This window comes from Dromaius novaehollandiae, chromosome 1 (assembly GCF_036370855.1).
Source record: "Dromaius novaehollandiae isolate bDroNov1 chromosome 1, bDroNov1.hap1, whole genome shotgun sequence".
NCBI lineage: Eukaryota > Metazoa > Chordata > Aves > Casuariiformes > Dromaiidae > Dromaius > Dromaius novaehollandiae.
In genome coordinates, this window is record NC_088098.1 from 28,371,433 (window position 1) to 28,395,540 (window position 24,108).

Consider the following 24,108-nt stretch of genomic DNA (forward strand, 5'->3'; position numbering starts at 1 on the left):
TTTCCATGTTTTATTAATTATTTTTAGTTGCAATAGATTACACTCATGTTCACTAAACATGCATTTCATATTTCTTTGCTTCTCATTACAATTCAATCAGATGTAGATAAAATCAAACATAGATTCTTGTTTTTAAGTTAATAATAAGTTAACAAGATTCCAGATACATCAGTTCTTCTCCATTTTATAACAATTGCATGCTAATGATCATTTAATCATGCTTACATAATTAAAGTAGATCTGCATTGCTGTATTATTTTAAATGTTTTGATTTGAATATAAGGATTGTTTTGAAGAAGAAACTCCATATTCTGGTTTGAGTATTTACTTTGTGTTCATTTGATTTACAGCTCGGCCAAATCCACCCTTCGATTTGGAATTGACAGGTCAGCTTGAAAGAAGCATAGAACTCTCGTGGATACCAGGAGACGAAAATAACAGTCCAATTACAAGTATGTTTGTCTATATTTATTGTAACAGCATTAAATTCACTATTTCTAGATTCCAAAGAGTTCTGAGATAAATATTGTGTGCAGCATGTAAGAATAGCAAATTCATTCACTACACTTGCCATTTATTTACATAACAAAAATTTACTGAATGTTCTCTGCTGTGCACTCAAGCAGAAAGATTTATTTACTGCCCTAAGAGCTGGGCTTTTGATCCAAAAAACTGTACTAGCCAACTGTTAACATAGAAGTTGACACTAACATGGGCTTTTTCTGACAAGGTGGAGTCTTAAGAATACATACCGAGTAAACTTGTTCAGTGGATAAAAAGTTACTCCTATATGCTTTTGAAGGAGAAAGAGATCATTTTTTTGTAAGAGATGATACTAGGTAGTGTTGGCTCATGTCAGAGCTTTTCTGGAAGTGAGATATTGTCTTACACTCTGAAACGTAAATTTGGAAATTGAACTTTTCCTATTAAATAATGCTGTTTTTAATTACGATACAATTCTAGTTGTTTTGTGGTTCCTTGAGTGCCTTCAAGAAACAGATTTGCTTCAAAAGTAAGCCTCTTACTGCTGCTGTTATCACTTCAAAGTACAGGTCAAGACTAGCACTTCACAATGAATGATCCCTTTACACAGGTGATACGGTTCACATGCTAGAATTTGTCTGAAAGCTCAGGTAGAAAATTTTTCTTTGAAGTCTCATATAAATTGTTCTTCCACAGTTGCAGGCAGAATGCCAGTTACAAGAGAAGCAAAAAACAGTAGTGAAAACTTTGATGGTACTTGTCCTTTTTTTTTTTTTTAATATAAAATATATAACCTTTCAATGAAGAGTCTCATCAAGAAAGCATTGCATCCCAAAACCTTTATCTGTGAACACTGAACAACTAGAACTCAGATAGTAATTTGGGGCCAGTTCTCCCTCTTTCCTCCCACTCAGATCAGGATTAAATCTTTAAGCCCAGAAACCTATACTTAGTACTAGTTAGACATCTTGGATCCTCAGATACTTGTGAGTGACTGCTAGACAAATATTATTTCTATATAGTACTATCAGTTTTCTTCTAAAAGCAATTTCAAAAAGCCCTTCATAATTAATAGTGCAAAGAGAATATATTCTAAGTCATAATCTGGCTTCTTGTCCCTATCTATAAATGAAAAATGGCAAAATTTTCAACGTAGCACACATTTGATGCGGGTCTAAAGTTCAAATATCAAAGCTTAAGGTTATGTGGAATGTACTTAGACTACTCATTCTTCTCCCTTTTCTTTACTATATCCTGCTAACTCTTGTTAAGGGTTTCAGAAGTTTTGTCTAATATACGTAAGAGCAAGAAGCTCTTTTGGCTCTTTTACAGCTGAAGAAAATGTCCTTTGTTCTTTGATAATGATCCTCTTTTTGGGCTTCTACAAACCTATTTATCCCTGAGTTTATATATTCTGTAGGGGTGAAGCACAGGGCCCTGACAGCAATCATAGTAAAGTTCACACCAACAACTCACAAGAAATCTAGTTGCTGTACGCACACTCCTTGGCTTAATTTGAAAATACTGAAGATTGCACTCAAAAACCTTCCTCAGGTATTGGTTCTTGGCTTTAAATAGTTTTTTGCTAAACCAATCTTACTGGGGAAAATGGAATATTTAGGCAGTTTTAATATTGTATAGATACTTTATTATCAGCTTCATACAATTAAGAGCAACATACCTGTCTGCCAGAGATTACTTTTACATCAAAATTCCAAACCTGTCCCACTTTCTTATTGTGATAGTTCACATGTTCCCATTACATTTAAATCCAGTACCTGAGAGAGAGGTCTTGTAATAGCGTGTTACCTGACAGCTACACTAGTAAGAATACTTAGTAATAAAAATAAGGGCGCTTCTATTACATTTCTGTTTAGGCACTACTTTTGAGATCCACACTGTAGATTTTGGGTGAGTTTTGTGTTCTCGGATTTCAATTTCCGTGTTTAGAAAAAGTTGATTAGATCGTTCCGTTCTGATTAGCTCATTTAAAAATGACTATGCGTATCTCGGAATGTATTGGAAATTTTGACATAAAATCGGATTCAATTTTTGTTCATAGATTTTGTTATTGAATACGAAGATGGACTGCATGAACCAGGAGTGTGGCATTACCAGACAGAAGTCCCTGGAACTCAGACAACAGTACAGTTGAAGCTGTCTCCATACGTCAATTATTCATTCCGTGTGATAGCTGTCAATGAGATTGGTAGAAGTCAGCCAAGTGAATCATCTGAGCAATATCTGACAAAAGCTGCAAGTAAATAAGTATTCCCATTTGCAAATGATTGATTTATGCTTTGAATGGCATTGAATTTGCTTGGAACACACACAGAAGTCATCCTTTTCACATGTAAATATTTAATTTTTAGACCCTGATGAAAATCCTTCTAATGTACAAGGGATAGGCTCAGAACCTGATAATTTGGTGATAACATGGGAGGTAAGCTTGGGTTTGGGGGTTTTTTGGTTTGCTTTTAAGTCTGTGAGTAGCATTTTTTTAGAGAAATAACAATGATGTAACTGTGAATACCCCATGATAAGCTATATTTGTTTCTTGTTGGAAACATTTTTGAAAAAGAATAAAAATCCAGACATTTTCCTTTGTTCACTTTCAGGGAAAAGCTTAATGTATTATCAAAGAAAATATTTTTTTCAAGGTGCTGTATTTTCATTGAGCAATTATTGTTTTCTCCAAGACAAGTCATTAATTTGGTAATACGGGATGTTTTCCTGCCTATGTAGAAAATCTTGAATGTGTAAATTATGGTTTATTTCAAGTAGACTCTTATGTTTAAAATGAATTCCAATGTAAATCCTAATTCTCCCCTCAACTTTTGTGATGAACTAAATTATTGTGCATTCTTCCGCTACAGACCCTTGTGTCTGTGTCTTGTCTTTACCATCATGACAGGAACTCATGAGAGTCACATAAAACCAGTTTCCCATCCCAGGCAAGAAACATTCTCTAGGGAACATGGTTTATATGGAGCTGGTATAGGTCTGTATTTCCTTCTCTAACTTCTGAAGAAATATTTGAAAACAAAATATTTTTACAGTAATCTCACTGTATGGTTGCACGGTGATTAGCCGGTCTCCTATTCAAACTGTTCTACGGGATTTTTACTAATGAATGAAAAGCAACTGAACTATATTCATGTCAAGATTAAATAGTGTAGCTTGGGAATTTCAACAGTGTTTCTCAGTGATAGAATGTAATGATAAATTTTCAGTAAAATTGTAAAAAAGATCTCCTTTATGACTTTAGATTTTTCAGATGCTTCAAAATACTTTTAAAACAATTTCATTTATTCTTTTCATTTCAGTCTTTAAAAGGTTTTCAGTCTAATGGACCAGGGCTTCAGTACAGAGTCAGCTGGCGTCAGAAAGATTTTGATGATGAATGGACTTCTGTTATAGTTGCAAATGTATCTAAGTATATTGTGTCTGGTACACCAACTTTTGTTCCCTATGAGATAAAAGTACAGGCTTTAAATGACCTGGGATATGCTCCAGAGCCTTCAGAGGTGATTGGACATTCAGGGGAAGACTGTAAGTTTCCTAGACTGACTTAATTTTACTAATAAAAAAAGCAAAATACATAACAAAATGGGTTTTTAAAATATTGAAATATTGAAAATGGGGGAGTAGTAGATACTTTTTAAATTAAACTGAAGTAATTTGAAGATAATAAGGCTTTATAAAACACTGCAGTATTAATCCTAAGGTCAACTGTTTAACAAACAGGAACAACATTTTAAACTACTCCTTGAATGGAACGCAAAGAGTCTTTCTGAAAAAGTATATTCATATAGTGTTGAATTCTAACTAGATATTTGTTACATCCTTTCAACACAGTGCCAATGGTTGCTCCAGGCAATGTGCAGGTTCATGTCCTTAACAGCACATTAGCGAAGGTGCATTGGGACCCAGTTCCACTAAAAACTGTCCGAGGGCATCTTCAAGGGTACAAAGTAAGTACAACCAGAAGCTTTATGTTCCTCGTTTATTAAAATAGATCACTGTAATATATGAAATTGTATCCATATTGACATAACTGATACCTAAGAGGATTATTCTTGCTTTCCGGTGAGCTGACAAGTTCTGCTGCCAAGAGCAACAACATTGATGAGATTCATTTAAAGTTCTGCAAATTTTCAGCCTTGTAGTATTAGTCTTGTCTGATATTGTTATTGAAGAAAAACAGCTGTGCTTGCAGTTAATTTGAAACACATTATATAGATTTAAAAATTATGATAGTATCATAGATCTTTTTCCAAAAAGATATTTAGAGGATGAGGAGAAATGGTTTCTGTAGGAATCCCTTCTGGGTCTCATGCTATTGAATGCCAAGATTACTAATCTTTTGCCATTGTATGGTTAACCATATCTTTAATTGTGACTGACTAGCCACTTGTTAGCTGATGCTGGATGGTTTGTCTTTTTGGAGGAAAAAGCTCAGTTTAAAAGAGGGAATGGTAGAAAATTGCAGAAAATTTGGAATGTATGTAAAATTGAAAGAAGTTTAGTGGAAGGTAATGTGCTGGCTTTGATGATAACTGAGAAGGCTATGTTGGAAACAAAAGGCTGCAAATAATAGAGAATGGGAGACAGAAGGACTTCAGGGTAAGAAATTGGGGAACTCATGTCCTTGGGAGAGCAGAGAAAATCTGACAGCACATATTGCTTCAGAGGTTGCACTGGAAGCCCAGCGGAGGAAACTCAAGAATGGAAACTGCAGGACCACGGTAGACTTGTTGAAGAGGGGAAGGTGGAATGTGAGAATACTGTGACTGCATATGCAACAATAGAAGAAAATATAATATAGTTACTTCTGTACTCTGCAAGCGTACTAATAAATATGTTCCAACCGTATAGATGTTACACAGGCTGACCTAGGTTACTTGATAAGACAGGCTAATTTGGACTATTTCTGTTTAAATGCAAGGCCTCATTTAGAGGAAAAGAAATGTATGTCATAAGATGGAGGACTAGCATTCTGGAGTGCAATTATGTTGAATCCGAACTTGAGCATATAACATCTGGTTACCAAATGAATGTGAGCTCCTGGTATTCGGATGTCACTTACCTGGCACAAAATATCGCCATGAGAGATACGCTAGTTTTGTATGAGCTGTCATAGGCATTCGTAGTTAGCGTGGTGCTCTGCCCTAGACAATAAATCCTGCTGAGAAAAAGGATTTATTAGGTCTGTTAGACTATCATATCAACCTGGTGTTACATACACAAATGGGCAACCAAAAGGACATATACTATGCAAGGATCAAATTAGAATTTAGTGAAATTAATGATTACTTTTAGTTCCATTACAGCAATGCTAATGCCCATAATCCAAATCACCAAATTTCTGTTAAAGATCATTAATAATACAGAAAAAGCCATAGACACAAGCAGTTGGCCTAAGTGGAACCAGGATCTTACCCATTTATATTATTTTATCCGTTTTAGTGTATAATCATGTATGCATACATACACAAAAAATTGCCCTGTGAAAAATGAATGATGGTGTATTTGAGAGTAGCATTTCTAGGAGTAACACAGGTCTTTTTAGAGACAACTGCTAATGTCTTTCCAAAAGTTACAGTAGGGATACTGAGTGGTAAAGAGAGAGTAGTCAAGGAGGTTCCAGTAATTACTTGTGAGTTTCTAAGAAGCTGAATCAGCAAAATGGACACGGAAATTTGTGTACTTTGTACTCTGAGCTTATGATCATATAAAAGAAGAATGGTCTTCCTGCCTATCATTCCATAATTGTAGCATCAGAGTCCTTTCATAACTTGCCTGTTTTTCCAGCCTAGAGAAATCATTTTGTTTCTTTCACATTTAAGAATGTCAACTTGGCTTCCACGTCACAGGCAATATATCTGCATGGTTATGTGCATGACATCTATTTACATAACAAGGTGGCAGAGTGCAGGTTGCTTTAGAAGCTATGTAGACACGTTAGTGCAAGAACAGACAGTATGAATAAATCCTGCCTCTCAGATGGACTTGCTAGCATGAGAACTGTCAGGTACTAATGCAGCTTCAAACCAGAACTTGTGTCAAACTGACTTTGATCATAAGTGGAACTGGCAAGTGCTAATTTTTATCCAGTCATGTAGACATGACCCTTTCTGGACAAGGTCTGTTTCTGGAGTTGCAAAGGTCTATGCTGCTTTTACCCGAGCTTATTAAAATTTCAGTTGTTCCTGCCTGTGATTCATGGATATTCATGGAATTTTTAGTCTGCAAAATTAAAAAACCTCTATGCTCATCATAGGTTTTCTTTTGTCTTTAGGTTTACTACTGGAAAGTGCAGAGTCTATCCAGGAGGAGTAGGAGGCATGTAGAAAAAAAGATCCTGACTTTCAGGGGAAACAAGACTTTTGGAATGTTGCCTGGACTGGAGCCCTATAGTTCTTACAAGCTAAATGTTAGAGTTGTTAATGGTAAAGGAGAAGGACCAGCAAGCCCAGACAAAGTATTTAAGACCCCTGAAGGAGGTATGAAATAAGAAGGGTAGAGGATAAACTTAAGTGTAGTATATTCCGAAACAGAACGCTAAGGATGTAATTGCTGATTTTGTGTCTTAGAAATCATAAAATAATAGTCCTTCTTAATATAGTCATATGATTAATAATTAATAATTCATGAGCTGTTTTAAGGTCATCTACTTTGTATTTACTATATATTCTTCTTGTAAGTTCCCAGCTCACCCTCCTTTTTGAAGATTACTAACCCAACATTGGACTCTTTGACTCTGGAGTGGGGTTCACCTACTCATCCAAATGGTGTTTTGACATCATATATATTGAAGTTTCAGCCAAGTAAGTTAATAATGAATCTATAATTCTGTCTTGGACTATATGCCTACCAAATAATAATCCGTTTATTAAGAAGAAATTACAGTAAATTTATAATGTGGAAAAGGTATGATACTCCTATAATTTGCATTGCAGAGGTTAATTTTGAAAAGATTAATATGTTGACAGTATAGATGACCCTTTTTGGAAAACCTCACATGCTCACATACATGTTTGGGATTTTTCTATTTCTTTCATTTCTTCAAATCATGCTTCACAGAAAAATGGAGATAAAGTCCTACATATAATTGACAGCTAAGTTAGAAGCAAGATGCTACCACTGGTAAAGCTTATGTTCTAATTGCAAAGAAAATACCATTATAAGCAGAACAAAATACATCCAGTTCTATTGCTGTCTGCTTCTCCAATTTTCCTGGTGTTTTAATTTTCAAATCAGAAGTTAATAAATAATTGACAGCTAAGTTAGAAGCAAGATGCTACCACTGGTAAAGCTTATGTTCTAATTGCGAAGAAAATACCATTATAAGCAGAACAAAATACATCCAATTCTATTGCTGTCTGCTTCTCCAATTTTCCTAGTGTTTTAATTTTCAAATCAGAAGTTAATAAATGTAGTTGTATAGGAATCCTTGGTCACAGGACCATTTACTGATACCAGAAATGCACTAACTTTAAATTAAAATGTGCATTATTTCCATTCAGCTAGTCATTTCCTTAGAATCCACATGCCGCTGTTTACTTGCCCTGCCCAGAAATTTGTCAGCAGTGACACTTGAAATCATGAGTCTCCTGTACATGGAAGAAGTTAAGGCAGTTTGTTCTTTTCCCACTTACCGACTTCCTCTGTTCTTTGGCATAAGATAGAAATCATGTCAGTATTTTTATTCCAAAACATACTGAATTTGTTCTTAGGCAGTTACTTCAGAGTCATTAATTACCAGTGTTTCAAAAGTGTATTAGTTCAGGTGATTTGATGTGGACTCAGTTATCTCAGATTCAGATGTTCAATGTCCGAACACTTTTGCTATCAGCTGTGTTCAAATGCTGACATACCTTTGGACATTCTCAGCATACGTTGCTTACAGGAGTGGAGCTTGAGCTTGAAAAACATGTAGGTATTTCCTGTCTCCATGTGAAATTTTTGCCCCTTGCATAGATCCTATTTACCCCATACATGACTTTCTTTGGAAATTGTAAATTATCATTCATATAATCTGAAATGAACAATGCAGCAAACAAACAAACAAAAACAAAAGATGAAGCCTGATTAAACACAATGGTATTTTTTCTAACTAACTCTGTTTTTCTTTTCTTGTAATAACAGTTAACAACACACATGAATTAGGTCCCTTGATAGAGATAAGAATTCCTGCCAACGAGAGCAGCTTGATATTAAAAAATTTAAATTACAGCACACGATACAAGTTTTACTTTAATGCACAAACATCAGTTGGAGCAGGAAGTCAGATAACTGAGGAAGCAGTAACAATTATGGATGAAGGTAAGATGGGTATGTATAAAGAAAATCCAGTGAGTTTTTAAAAAATTGAGTTTTATTAAAAATATTACCACTTTTTTGGTACATTGAGGAAGTAATCCCTATTAAAAGTTTTTCTAGAGCTTTCTTAACTTTAGTGTGCATTAATGAAAGATTTAAAATAGTTTTTAAGAAAAGATGTGCAAAGGTTTTCTACTGCAGTGGAAGCACAAAAGAGGTATAAAACCACTTCATTTGATCAAAGACTCTGCCTTTTCTGAGCTAGAATGTATCCAGAAACTTTCAAAGTTTGTTTCATGTAACTTGATATTTTAAGTGGTCTGCCTCCATTCACCTATTCTGGTTCAATGACCTCTTCTGGTCACAGAGAAAAATACTGAAATGATGCAGCTTTTTGGCTAGTTGAGACAATTATTTCTCTTTTGAAGTACGCAATAGCTTTTGTAAGGTCTAAACTTTTGCCACAGAGCTGGCAATAACTTGAAAATGCAGTAATAAATTTATCATCTAAGGCCTCAAGGAACTGGTGACATTGTGTAATGTTTAAAGAATCGTAATTTTGGTGTTTGATTCTATCACTGTTGATTTTTACATTTGCAGCCACTGTAGATCTGAGATTTTGGCAGTTCTTCTGTTGAAGATGTTATTTAAATATGAAAATTCAATTAAAGAATAGTAATTTAAATCAAGGGGAAATTTGGAGGGTAAACTTTTTATGATTTTGCACATCTTAATATTAAAAGCCTATTTTGTTACCATCTTTTCATGTGTTTCTTATGGTTAGTAAAATTGCAGTTTATTGCAATTGCTGTAGGTGGGTTGATATGCAGTACAATTTCTCTAATACTATATTAAGGTTGTATATGAACTGTGTTTATTTTAAACCATGAATCTTAACAAGCATGAAAATAAAATTTATTAAATGCATGTTTATTAACTTTTTGTCTTGTAATAGTCCGTCAATGTTCAGCAAAAGTCTATTGTTTCTAATTTATTTGAATTAGTACATTTTATTTAGTCTGCATGCTTTTATGGTTTATAATGAAATTATATTTGTATGTTCCTTTTGGTGTTGTATCTAATTATATAGTGTTCCTATTTTTATTTTCCTCCATTAAAGCTGGTATTCTCCGTCCTGCTGTAGGTGCAGGCAAAGGTAAAATAAAACTGCATGATCTGTTAATGTGTGGATTTTTGCAGTGTTGCAAATGGGGAAACTGCAGTGGTAAGGAGAGGAAATCTTGGACTACATTTTAGTATACAAAGTATTAATCAGTACTGGGAGGAGACATTTGTGATAAAAATCCAAAATACTTGTATTAATACCTTTCATCTGTTTATTTTGCCACAAAGTTCCAGGGGAATTCATTAGCTTTGCTTCACTAAAGTCTAATTATTTCTCAACATTTAACAGATGTATGTCACTGTCATAAATATTCAGGGTCCAGGTGCACTAGCACTGATTAGCCAGGGCGGAAAAAATGGCACCTTTTACAGAGCATATTTTTTTACTGTCTGTACCATGTGCTTTTTTTTTAAAAAAAGAAGTAGGTGCATTCTTGTTCTCACTGCTGATTAATGTTATTCATTTGATCGCATTTATTTCATTTACAAGCCAACTGTGCAGAGGAGACAGATGACTGACAACACCCTCTGTGTACTTCTCAGTTCAAGTATCAAATTGAATACACAGGCAAATGATTTCCTGCTCTCTTTCTTAGGTTCATGAATCTTGTGAGTGTGCACTTGAGAATTTTTCATTGATAGAAACATATTATCATCTTTCTTCTTGACTTTAGTAATATTCAGCTTTTTGTGACGCGGTTCTTTTGTCAAACATGGTATTCTTCATATTCTTTCACACAGTTTTTATGCATTTTGATAACGTTATTGTGAGAAACAAAGATAGTCCTGAGGACTTCTAAGAAGCCATAAAGGTGTCTTGATATGTCTGTGTCATTTTACCACAGAGGTGTCATTAACACCTGTGAACATCCATGTTTCAGATTCTCAGGCTATAAAAATCTCAGTTCATATCTGTGCATGAAAGTATCCCATCTGACATTTTTTTTACAAACTTGAAAGAGACAGCATAAACTGTATTATACATATTTTTCCCACTTGATTATTACACATTTTGAATAATAGAATTTCAATAAGTTTGAATAATTTGAATAAAAGAATTTAATTCATATAAGCGAAGTCAAACTATACATGTATGCATGTATGTATATATGTATATATCTGTATGTGTGTATATATAATATATAAATATATTTTATACATATTTATATGTGTCTATAAGGACATTCTAATATCAGAATATTCTAATGTATTTCTGGTAAGTGTATGAGGTTGTGGATTTATTTTAATGACAAATCTTTCTTACTGCTTTTTAATCAGCCCAGGTAGCTGGCAGGTCAGCACAGAACAATAAAACTGGCTTGTAGTCCTGGACATTATAACAGAAATGAAAATCAAATTCTTATCATTTGTAGCTAGCTATAAAAACTCATGCAAGGAAAAATGGATTCTCTGTGTGAAACTGAGATCTAATTATAGCTGTATCACAGTCCATAGTTAGAAGAAAGCATCTTATTTGTAAGATCAGTTGGGACAGCTTATGTTTCAGAGCTGTCAGTTTAAGTTCTCTGAAAACTTGAACAGATGCCTTCTTTTGGTTCCATTCCATTTATTGTTTCAAAGTTTTCAAGTATTCCTTTAAGTATCTAGGTCTTATATTCGCAATGAAAACTTTGTAACAGTAAACAGAACAGAAGCAAAGCCATGACATCTGTTAGGACATCTGAGTTGCTTCAATTTTCAGATGAATGTTCTCAGTGGTCACTTATGTCATCATGATTAACTATTTCACTGCTGATCAGGGACTACCAGGAAGGAAAAGGAGGATCATATTACCAAGATCAAGTGCCAAATCATTTGGTTCCATGAGTGGGTGGGTTTGGAAGGCAGAAATACTCAGCCCACTTAGGAAGAAGCCATACCCAGCAGTGAACTTTTCTCCCCTGTCAAGTACAGCAGAGCACTTGATAATCAGTTCTCAGTAATGCGGACCCAAAGCCACACCAAATAGAATATGAAATTTAGATATTCACAGCTATTTTGTAATCTATCGAAAACATCATCTCAGTTTTTCTTTTTGAAGGGCTGGACTTACTAGAACAATGCAGTTATCCTTTCTTTTTACAGTTTGAGCTCATTCATTCTGGAGGTTAAAAAGACAATAGGATTCAGATTCAGACAGCCAAAATTCAATCCAAATTTCTGTACTTGGTGTTGTCTGCTGGCTGCCTGCCTCTGAAAGCCTACAGATGGCCAATCAAAAACATTAAACACAAGGTCCTGGAAGAATTCAAATCATTTGAACTTGGGCTAGGTATGCTACTTGAGACATGTTTCACTTCTCAGAGTGAAAAAGGCGCAGAAGCAAATAACATAACAGTACTCCTAAGAATCTTGTGGTGTCTCAGGATTCTTATTGCAGTCCTGAAATATATTTCCCGTTTCTTGGCACCGTATGTATAGACAGAAGTGTTCCCCCCAACACACACAGACACAGACACACACAGACACAGACACACACACACTGTACTTAGTCTTTTGTTACTAATAACCAACTGCAGCACTTGACATTCTTAATATTTCCCGTTTCTTGGCACCGTATGTATAGACAGAAGTGCCCCCCCAACACACAGACACACACACAGACACACAGACACACACACACACACACACACACACACACACACACACACGCGCGCACACTGTACTTAGTCTTTTGTTACTAATAACCAACTGCAGCACTTGACATTCTTAACATTAGCTCTAGCTGAGTTTCTCTGATCATGACTGTGCTGATGTAGGTAATTTTTCTAAAGATCCCCAAATTTTCAAGATCAGTAAGTAGAGAAGCAAGTTTCGTTGCATTTTTCCCATAAGGTAAAACGACCATTTTAGATGGTTATTAGACATGGAATATGAGGACAAGGATAAAAGGTTTAGATAAAGGAATCATTTTTTCTTGTGCCTTGAGTAAAACTTAGAAGGACAGAATACTGCAGCAAATGGGGCACAAGATAAGGAGGTAATTACTGTCTTCCTTTAAGGTGGCCACCATTCTCACCAAAAGGTTCTTTGGACTAGAAAAGCTATTGCGTCAAATGACAGAAATACTGTGGATCTTGGCAAATAACAAAGAATTGAGTTTTGGTCTTCTCTTAGGCTCTATATTTCAGGGAAACTTAATGGGACAGGGGAGATTCATGTCATTCTCCCACTAGTAAATGATGAGACACACTATTCTACTGAACATGGGGAAACTACCCTGTTACACCATTTATATTCCAAATTACGCTTCCTTTTCTAATGCTGTGATACTAGGCATGACTTATGACATTTAAGTTTTGGCACTACAAATAAAAAAAATGCTTTTAGCAACTTGTATTCTAAATGTATGTGTCTGAAAACTGTCTAGGTAAAACATAATGCATTAAACCCAGTAGTGTATAAGCAGTATGCATTGATATTACCATTATGTATTGACATGTGTCTGACAACAAGCATGAGACAACAGTTGTGAGAGAAGAAATTAGGGAGTAAGAAGCTGATTATATATATAAAATAATATAAAATAATAATATAAATAACAATATAAAATAATTATAGAAGCAGCTGAAAATTGACTGGGGTGATCACGAGAGTCAGGTCTTTCCTACTGTCTTCCATCGGAAATTTTAAATAGACTATAGAGGAGGGAAGAGAATGCAGATTAGACTAGTGGCAGAAATGAAAGATATGATTGAAATAAACATTCATAAGAGCTCATTATGGTGTTTTTTTGTAAGCTGAAATGTAGGGAGTCATGCCTGTATAATTACATGCCAATCTGTACATTTAACAAGCTTTCTTGTTTTAGTATTCAGTTTCTTTTTTATATAGTGCATTTATTTGAAAGCAATTTCTTGTAGTCTGTACGCACACAGACAGTGATAACTGGCAGTTCGGAACTGCAATTAAAACAGAGACGTGAAATCACAATTACCTTTAACTGAAACGAGCACTTCCAGTCAAAATGGTACTTGCTTCGGTCTGCATTCTTCGTATAGTATCTTAAGAATTATTGACAGAAATACTTTTGTTGCAATGAAAAAATACTCAACTAATCTAACTCATGAGTTTGAAATTATTCTTTTTCTGACAGAATCTCCAAGTGTAAGATACAAACTCTTTTCTTTAGGCTAGAAATCATTCTCAGCTGAGTTCATACCTCTGATGTCTTAGTGGAAGACATGATCATTTAAATTCTTTGTTCCATACAAAATGCTCTTTTTCAAACCATTTTCCCTGCCAACCATCTTGTTGTACCTCCTCCTTTGAATCATTTTACATAGTGTCTCCACATTTTTCTCTATCAAGTTCAATCTTCTTTTTCTTTTCAAGTTGATTATAGTATTTTTCCACTGCTCTTTTGGCCACTCTGTCTCTGTGAACTTCTCCATCATGCATCTCTGGTATTCCCTCACTGTGGCCTGCTATGCAGAACCAGTGCGTTCTCCTTTAAATCTACTGGGCAAAATGGTGATGCTTGGGATGCTAGACTAGAGAAAATTATGATGATTTCAGTGTAAAAATTCCTTCCCTGCAAAAACCTTTCTCCTTGTAGACATCACGCAAAATCCATACCAAGTTAAATGTTTAACAGGGAAACTGTTTATTGCATTTCTTCTTTTTCTTCTGTATTTTTTGCACTACAGGAATGCTCTGCAGTGGCCTACATAACCTCAGAGCTGACTAGTACCCATCTCTTAATGCCAACAAATGGAATTTGCTCTTGTTTTTATCTTGAAGCTTCAGTTTTGTAATGTAGAAGTTGTAGATTAAGAAGCAAACAAACAAAAGCAAAACTATTCTCTATTTGTCTTACAGATTCTGGCAGAACATGTTACCTTTTTCTTCATCTTTTTTCTGTATTTTTTTCATATGAATTTGTTTTCCACTTTACTTATGTATTTCAGCTAATTCCCTATGGTATATTTCTTTGGAGTTTTTCTCCATTTGTCACTATCCTTTGAATGTGTGCTTAACACTTACCTGCCATTCTTCATGGAGATCTGGTGAATCCCATGAAACTTGCTAAAGTTTTCATCACTTTAAAAAGTATTTAATTTGCTGTTCTGTTAAACTAAATCTTGAGAGAGAGTATATCCTGTTGTTAAAATCCTGTCATGTCTCATGTCATGGCTTACTAAATTTTGTTGAATCTGCAGCCCAGGTATAACTGTGTTATTTGGAGGAACTGTGTTCCTGAAAGGGTGTAAGCTTAAATATACAAAAAGCATTAAAGAAGCATAAGAATTGATTTAAAAAAAAGAAAAATATAACTTTGGACCTTGGTCTCTTTCTCAACGATTGGCAAATGCTTGTATAACATATCTCACTACCAGAATGAAACCATACTTGGAGATGCCAACTGAATTTTGCATTGCATTATAGCATGGTTAGCTTAATTTACTGGAGATAGCTGAATAAGAATTCTTTTGTAAAAATTGTAATTTATTAACAATCCAGTCCCACCTTTTTTAGAGTCCATCTTTTGTCAGTAATGCTGCACAGCACTGCAGTATGGTTACAAATCTAGAGAACATAGTGCTTTTCTGGTAAAAAAGCACTTCTTTCAGACACAGAGCTTTTCTGCCTTTTAACAGCTGACACTTGCACACTGAGAGTTTCTTCCAACTGACAATTACACATGTTGCATTTGTGAGGAGTGCCAAGAAACATATCAAAGAAAAGGTTATCTGTAATCAGAGGTGTAATTAGACTGAGAAGACAAGAGCCTGGGTAGATTTGCAACAAGCTTTGACTACAGCTACTTCGACTGTAGGCTTTCATCACCTCAGGATCCATCAGCCATGTCTTATCATGTTATATGTGTCACAATTCATGTTCCAAATATGGCACATGCAACAGACTTAAAAACAAAGCTTTCCAGGCCTGCTGGAAAAATTAGACCAATTAGTAGTGAAAAAGGGGAAGAAAACAAAATTGATGATTTTGAAAATAGGTGTGCTGCTGAACAAATTCTTTGGTGTACTGTCTTCAATAAGAAAAAATAGAACTTGAATTTGACTAAATATTACACAAGGATAACTGTACAAACAGCTACTGATAAGAGTCAGATAAGAGTACACCTGAGAAACATAAGCATAAACCCACTTGAGAGGATTTGGAAACTATAACACCAAGAGAATGAAGATAATTTTCAGAGCCAACTTGTTGTATACATTTATATAAGCAGAAATTTACTAGCCAGTAGGTACTTAATCTAGCAGACAACCGTTTAATCAGAGAAGAAGCTGGAAATCTGAGTTAAAAGAAAAAAGATGGAGATAAGGTGCATTTTTTCACAGGGAAGGTAGTTATTTGCTGGAGCAGTTTGCCAAGTGGTATCAGAAGCTGTGTATCATTTGGAGTCTTTCACACTAGATGAGGTGGCTTACTTCATCCACAAGTGCCTGGGCTTGCGGAGAGAGATGTTAGATGGAGTTCAGGGACCTTTCTGTGCAAGAGTTGCATTATTGCTGGTAGTTTCTTCTAGCTTTATTTGGTGACAAATACCAGTCTTACAGTTCTGCTGTGAGTCAGTCATGTCTTGTGGAAGACCAAAACACGGAAAATATTGGTTTGAGAAAACATGATTTAATGAAACAAAACGGAACAAGTCATATTTAGATTACAAACCTGTAGTTTTCTTTGCACAGAAAAAATACTAAGATCCTGACTGTAGCTTACACCTGTTCCAATGCGCAAATGAGGAAGGATCTCAGACTCTGCGCCCTTCTGAATTTAGAACTTGCTGTTCTTCCCTCTCACTACCTTGAAGTGGCACAGAGTAATAGGATCTAATCCCCTAACATCACCATACTGTATATGATTGCATATTAGATTCCCCATAGACAACCCTGGCTCTTATATTTCTTACTGTTTTTGTTGTTGACTTAGTAGCCTTGATGGCTTTTTTTAAATCTACGGTTTTCTATTTGATTTTCAATTAGGTCATTTTAGAGAATAAATAAATATATTATTTTTTATTTTTGGTTGGTGAAAGGCATTTGGACTGATACATAAAGCGTGTAAGCACAACTTACCTATAATGAATAACAGACTGAAAACACTTTAATGACATAAACATCAAATGTGGGAATAGTTAGTTTAGTTCTCATTTCACATTTCAATCTGTATTAATGGAATGAAGTTAAGAAAAATTTGATGCACGTGTGAAGATAAAAAACTGCTATTATGAAAATTTGTAATTGCTAGAATACATTTTCAGGAGTATAGATGGAATTTGCATTATTTAGGTCTTTTTTAAAAAGACTAAGAAATTATACTTTTCTAGGCACTGTACTCCTATTATTTACTCTGTTTCAGTGGATTATATACAAATTTATTTATCTTACCAATCTCTTTGAATCTAATTTGAAGCTATTTCCTGTCAGCCAAATGAACAAGGTCATCCTATTTTGAGAGGAAAATAATTTAACTACATGGATACAAACTGTGCAGCACCACTTGCCTTGAGAACAGGCCCTTGCCTGTTTTATTTTCTAGTATATGTGAAGCCATTGGAATTCTATTATTTGACTTTACTGAGGCAAGGATTTCACCTCTGATGTTTTATGGTCCTTTGAAAGCATTTTTGATGTGGTTTCCAGCAGAAAAGATATTTTTTTAACAGGATAGAAATGTCAGGTGCAAACAGTGCTACAGTAATGAGGCACTTCTATTAAAAATTAATTTTATGCCTTGTTCTTTGAGGAACATCGCATTCGTATCTGCACCAGACTATTAAAATCTATTTTTGGTAATATTAGACTTTTCAGAGATATGGACATTGTGCATATTTGTGTAAAATACTGCTGTTGAAAGAAGATGATAATAAGACACAGTACTTAAAAATAGCTTTTTGCATTCCAGTGGTTTGCATCCTACAAGTCAGAATATTTTGATGCTAGCTTTCCAAATATTTTACTACTACTACTTTTTAAGATAAACTTTCATCAGCAGGAAGAAAGAGGATCATCACAAACTCAATCTATTCAAAATTAATTTTACTATTTTTATTAGTTTTATCTTGTCATAACTCAAGCTTTTTCAAGTTTTGTTTTGTTTCTTTAATCGTCAGCTACATCAGCAGTGTAGTTATCTGTACCTGAGGTTTTTGACACAGAGATCTGTTTTTCATAGTCTAATTTAGTAATCAGGTATTTAATAAAAATATATGCCCTTTTTTCTGAGAAAAGGTTTAAACAATCTTAGCTGAGAATTCTAGTCTTTGAAATACAACTTTGAAAATGCTAATATTTTCTCGGTGACATCACTTCTATCAATCACAAGGCCCTTTTATTTATATCTGAACTGTATGTACACACAAGTTAAGTATGAGTAAAAGTGACCTTGGAAATTCTGGGCCTGTAATTCTCTCTATTTGTCTTTAAAGTTTATATTACTGGAAAAACAACAATAATAAATAAAAAGTGGTCTAGATTTATCATCACTTTCTCAGTTTCTGTGTTTGACTGAGATTTGAATTAACGTTCTGGTACTTGCTGCAGGTATTGGAGCCTGAGCACCAAAAATACTCTCTGAAATAAATGGAGATTTGAAAATGTGGGTTAAGAGAAAAAAGTCTTACCACACAAAACCATAACATTAGTATCTTTGGTTTTAGATTTATCCTGTTTTAACTGATTTTCTGGAGCCAAGAAATAAAATTCTATGGCTAATTGACCCTGTCCTCCTCTGAATGTAGCGTCTACCCAAAGACCACTTGCTCTTCAAAGAGGTTTATGATTTCTATGCAAAAAGTAAAACATGCAAGGAGTAAATTTGGTATTCTTGGGTTCGAGGGAGCCACTGATGGGCAGAAGAATGTCTGTTCAGGGTGCAGTAAATCCCTAATGTTAATGAAGCTAATTTCAGGAATGTTCTGTAAAAGTACACACAAAATTCAGTTTGTTTTCAAATACACGTGTATCACTTAGCCTCTTCATATTTTAACAAGTAAAACTGATTGAATCCTGCATGAACTTAGAGTGTGCATGTGTTATTCACTTAACAGGTAAGGTTTTACTGCATTATTTAAATGTTACTTTCTGATGTAAAGTGTTTTTACTCTTTATTTTTTCTTTCCTACGATCTCTGATGGTGAAGGATATTCAGAAACCCTTTTTGCAACCTCCCCAGTCATGCATACTGTCCGTCCAACATTCTATAAGGGTATTGTGTTCCTTTTTTATCATTACCAATACAGTAGAGACAAAATCCTTAAAGGGCTTGCAGTTGAGGCATTTGCAGTCCATTCAGTGACACTTGGAATAAAGGGAGGAGTGTACCTCCTTTATACCTCCATTCTCTCCTATTACCTTTAGCATATTTTCAGTTTTCTGCTGTATGCATTTTACTTTGAGATGAATAGAAATAATGTTTTTCAGGATTTTGGCAATTAGGTATTTTTAAGTATTTGGCAATCTTGGTGAATTAGGGCATGCTCAGTAGAGTACAGAGACTCTACTTTCTAATTTCATAGTATAGTAACTGCTTATGATTCCATTACCATACATGCTAATTCAGTCACTAATTTCCCAGAACAGAAACAATGATGAATTTACTATACTTTCCCTGAATATGGTCTAAATTAGCATAGTAGATTCTTAAATTCAATTATTTTTATAAATGAAGTCACAATTTCATATTCTGCTTTGTTTTTCTATTGTATATTCAGTGCAACCACTTTATCCAAGGATCAGAAATGTTACAACAGCTGCTGCTGAGACATATGCCAATATCAGTTGGGAGTATGAGGGACCAGATCATGCGAACTTTTATGTTGAATATGGTGTAGCAGGCAGTAAGAAGTCATTTCATTAAATTATTCTAAGTGTTCAGATATGTTTTCAAATATTTTAGTAGTAAATGTGGTCCTAAATTGATCCAGTGTTCATGATAGCTCTTAAATGTCTAAAAGAATTATTTTTTAATTTTATTGGGCAATCAAATCATTTTCATTATAATAAATGTCAATGTGTAGTAGCTATCTAATGCTTAGATAGAAAATCCATCTTTGTTCCTTTGTATTATTGTTTCAATTATTTTGAACATGAACTTCTGAAAACACAAATTGCTTTGTTTATCATACAGTGATTACATGTATGAAAATATGATTACTTGTTATTAAAACAGGATATAATGGTTCTCTTAAATTATGTCCAATTCAGTAAAAAAAAGTAAATAGAATGAATTGAAACAATTGTAGTAGTTAAATTAAACTTTAAAAGAGCTCAAAGAACTTACATACTTTTATTGATATAAAAATATAGTTTTCAATCTTTGATAATACCTTTTTTATTTTACTCCTAGTAATCATTACAACATAGAAGGTTAGTTAATAAAACCAAGACACTTCTGTACAAATACATTGTCCTTCTAAAATCCTGACTAAAGATAGTCTGAGAATTGGAATATAAATGCTTTTTTCTGGATATTGTCAAAGAGGCAGCTGAGACTATTAGAAAAAGATACAGGAGAATGTTCAGGAAATATGATGTGTTCAGATTTTGAAGTAGAACTTGTCAACCAAAATAAATATTGACTCTAACTACTAGAATCATAATCTAATTAAGTGATTAAAATCTATTTTCATGTTTACTATAATTGAAAATTCAATAAGGCTTTAAAGAAAATAGATGAAAGTAGTATTTCTATAATACAATGGAACAAATGTTTAAAATAGTTCTCATAATTCATTTACAATGTCTTCTTGATATTGCATGCAATATATTATTCAGAGTTGTAATTTTATATAAGATGTTATTATTTTTGAGAGTAGTTACTTCTTTCTTCCAATTAATAATTTACTTAACTAACCATTGATAGTATCTTGTCTAGAAACTTTCAGTAACACATAGAAAATTAAAATTCCAATATGTTGTTTTCCTAAAATTTTTGTAGGCAAAGAAGATTGGAAAAAAGAAATTGTAAATGGTTCTCGAAGCTTCTTTGTGTTAAAGGGTTTAACACCAGGAACAGCATATAAAGTCCGGGTTGGTGCTGAGGGCCTGTCTGGTTTTAAGAGTTCAGAGGATGTGTTTGAGACAGGTCCAGGTGAGGCACACCATACCAGTTCTGTGTCGTAGTCAGAATTGTGATAGACCAAGTGCTGAAATACTGAACTAGTTCTAGCAAAGAGATGTTGTAGCTAACATCTATGTATGTTCTATTTTTAGAGCAATGTTGAACTATTTTATAAATTGCTAGAAATGCCAGCACATTTATTATGTAGGTTATGAATGTTTTCATCCTTGCAGCTCACTCTACTTGTCTGTTATTTACATTAGGGGCAAGATACTCACTGCTCCCACTCTGTCTATGTGCTGTGCACTGGAGATAAACTACTTCATTTGCTTCCACTTTATATTTTAATTAATATAATTAGAGTGCTGTATTTAAATAGTGTATACTTGCAATACAAAATTCTGATCTAAAATGTTTGCATAATCAGAAGTGCACATTCAATTTTATGTTTCATGTAATCTATTTAAACTACTGTTAAGGGATTTCTAGTTATTAATGTGTCTTTGCCTGTCATATACCAGTTTCGTGTAATTTTTTATTTCACAAACTGCCTGCTGTGAATCAAGAAGACTGTTTTTAGTTCTTTATGTATATTTTCCATAGAAAAATAATTCAACATTCATTGAAAGAAAGGGTGCAACAGTCATGTCTTCATAAGCAAATTAGTGATACTTGTTCATTTAACTCTAAGAAAGGGCTCTATTGGAAGTTTTTTGATGGTATGCTGAATAAGTTGTTGCCAATGCAGCATGTTCTTGGTTAGCCGTTACCATTTGTTGTGTATTTGCTAGCCACTTCTGCTCATTCCAAGCATTTTGGCCCATGCATAGTTATTTAGCAGTAGCCTCACCAAATACAGAATGTTATGATTTAAGAAAGTAGTTTAAACATGAAAATATGCCTAAACAATATGAAATAATTATCAGACAACAATAATAATGAATAATAATTCATATGTCAGTTTGAAAGTGAATGCTTTCTAAAATCATAATTTTTTGCTTTCTTTTGTTCCATTTCTGTTCACAGTGTATCATGTTGCTATAGGAAAGCTTTGAAAATGTGGTACCAAATAATAGTGCCAAGCAAATATGTATGGACTAAATACAGAGGTTGTTTATGCCTAGAACAGCTAATGATATAAAAGCAGATATGTAAAACTCCATGCAAATATACATCCAAAGCCTAAAGTGGCAGTAAGTAAAGGATCAAGACTGTAGTGTGATTCAAAACAAGCAGAATGGAAACCTTCCCAGAAGCACCTTGCTGAACAAGAAATACTGAGTCAGTAGATAAGCAGTCCTGTATGTACCTCTGAATGAATCAGTTGCCTTGTCTTATATCCTTGAGTACTTAAGGAATAAGGGAGTTTAAAGGTAGTCTTTTCTGATCTTGATCAAGGAAAGGTTCAATGCACAGCGCTGTGATTCCTAGCCTAGTGATATACATAGCATATTTCTTACACAAAAATATTGTGTCACGCTGTAGCCTAGATCAAAGCTGTTAAACACTGGGAAAAAATAAAATGGAGAAAAGAGCAACGTACTGGAATATGGAATGGAATATGGAATAAGGAATATGGAATAAGGAAGGAAACTGCAAGGTTTAGTATATGAGGCTTTTATTGCAACTTTTTCTTTAGCAAGCATTCCTATAGAGCATCTTCATAGTGTGTGCTTTTATTTTTTGAGCATACCAGCATAGTTTATTGCATTGACTCCTGCATTAGCAGCTTCTGCATTCACCAAAAGTAAGTGTCTTTCTGCCTGAAGCAGATAATTTGTTTAGAGTAAACAGGAAATGTTGTGCCGTTTTTAAAGTAGCACTGGGTTCTACAGGCTGTAGAAACCCTTTCCTACTAGATATACAATAAGTTAAAGAATACAGGAAGCTGTATAAGTAAGTTTTCATCTTTACTCTTTCCCATCTGTCTTGCCTGTTTTTACGCATGGGTTGTTTTGCTCAATGCTACTTCTTACTGCATTTGAATGTTAAATGTGCTTTTATGTCTTGTTATGGTATTTAATATGCAACCCTTAATGCCTTATTATAAATGCACATTTGCAAAAATCAAAATAATTTTAACCTTAATGTGGAAACAAAAATTTGTATTAATTTGATTTATAGTTCAGAGGAGGATGGCCTTTGTGATTTTGTTTTTTAACATTGCCTTTATATATATACACACATATATAAAAACCTTAGATATTTTTATCCAAAAATGGTTTAAATTGTCAGGCATAAAAGAAACAATTTCTCAAATATCAGAAAGCATAGTCTTTACCAAAGGCTGGGAAATCTGCTAAATGTAATCCTACAATAACCAAACACATTCATTTATTATCTATTTAACTGAAATCAAATCATACCTGTGCTCAATAAAACCAAAAACAGGCAACAAATTAAAGAGTTAATTTCAGCCCCATACTTCTCTGGAATAAGCACTGGTCTTCCATATGGAATGGAGAATAGATACTATCGCCAAATGTCACAGGTACTTTTAGTTTTCATACAGCCCATGGAAAATCCTCAGGAATCTAGGACTGTACAGAGCCCATGTTTCCAGGCTAGCTCAATCTCAGGCTGTCTTTACTAAAAAATAAAGTGAGACTAAGACAGGGGTTTAAATTCTGGCCCATAACTGAATATTGTTATATTTTATTGTTAGTGTGCTTGCCAGCCCAGTGACAATCAGCTGTATGCCAAACAAGGCCCAGGTAGTTCAAAGGACAGCCACAGCCAGGGACTCTTCCCAATAGTCATCCCCCATGTTTTGGAAGTGGGAGAGAGTTTGTGCTGTATCATCAGGACCTGGGGCTAGAAAACAATCAGAGCTCTGTTGAAAATAGGTTCTCTGTGACATGTCGCCATGAGCCTTCACTTAAATATCTTCTGTAAGGAGAGATGAAAATCTTTATGGGGCTCTGGGACTTTCACGTTTCTGTGAGTGCAGCTATGCATGCATTCTCCCCACCACTTGAGTGGAAACAGGCCCAAAGACCTTCCCGAGCAGATCTGGGTGAAACACGTTCTGCAATAAGAGCTGATGTACTCACAGACACCAAAAAAGAGACTGACTGAAGGTGTCGAGTATAACTTGTCCTAGTGCAGAGTGTCCACTAAGCTGATATCTGAAGTACTTTTGACCCT

The 24,108-nt window shown here is 34.4% G+C and overlaps 1 protein-coding gene across 1 annotated transcript in view; it reads left to right on the top strand.

The window, feature by feature from the left end:
• NRCAM (neuronal cell adhesion molecule) overlaps window positions 1-24,108 on the top strand; it is a 158,298-nt gene that overhangs the window by 121,006 nt on the left and 13,184 nt on the right. The window contains 12 exon segments of the mRNA XM_064507881.1: window positions 351-452; window positions 2,546-2,743; window positions 2,856-2,926; window positions 3,810-4,035; window positions 4,342-4,457; window positions 6,785-6,989; window positions 7,191-7,313; window positions 8,635-8,811; window positions 9,929-9,964; window positions 19,042-19,107; window positions 19,613-19,738; window positions 20,839-20,991. Of these exon segments, the coding sequence (XP_064363951.1) occupies window positions 351-452; window positions 2,546-2,743; window positions 2,856-2,926; window positions 3,810-4,035; window positions 4,342-4,457; window positions 6,785-6,989; window positions 7,191-7,313; window positions 8,635-8,811; window positions 9,929-9,964; window positions 19,042-19,107; window positions 19,613-19,738; window positions 20,839-20,991 (1,599 nt within the window).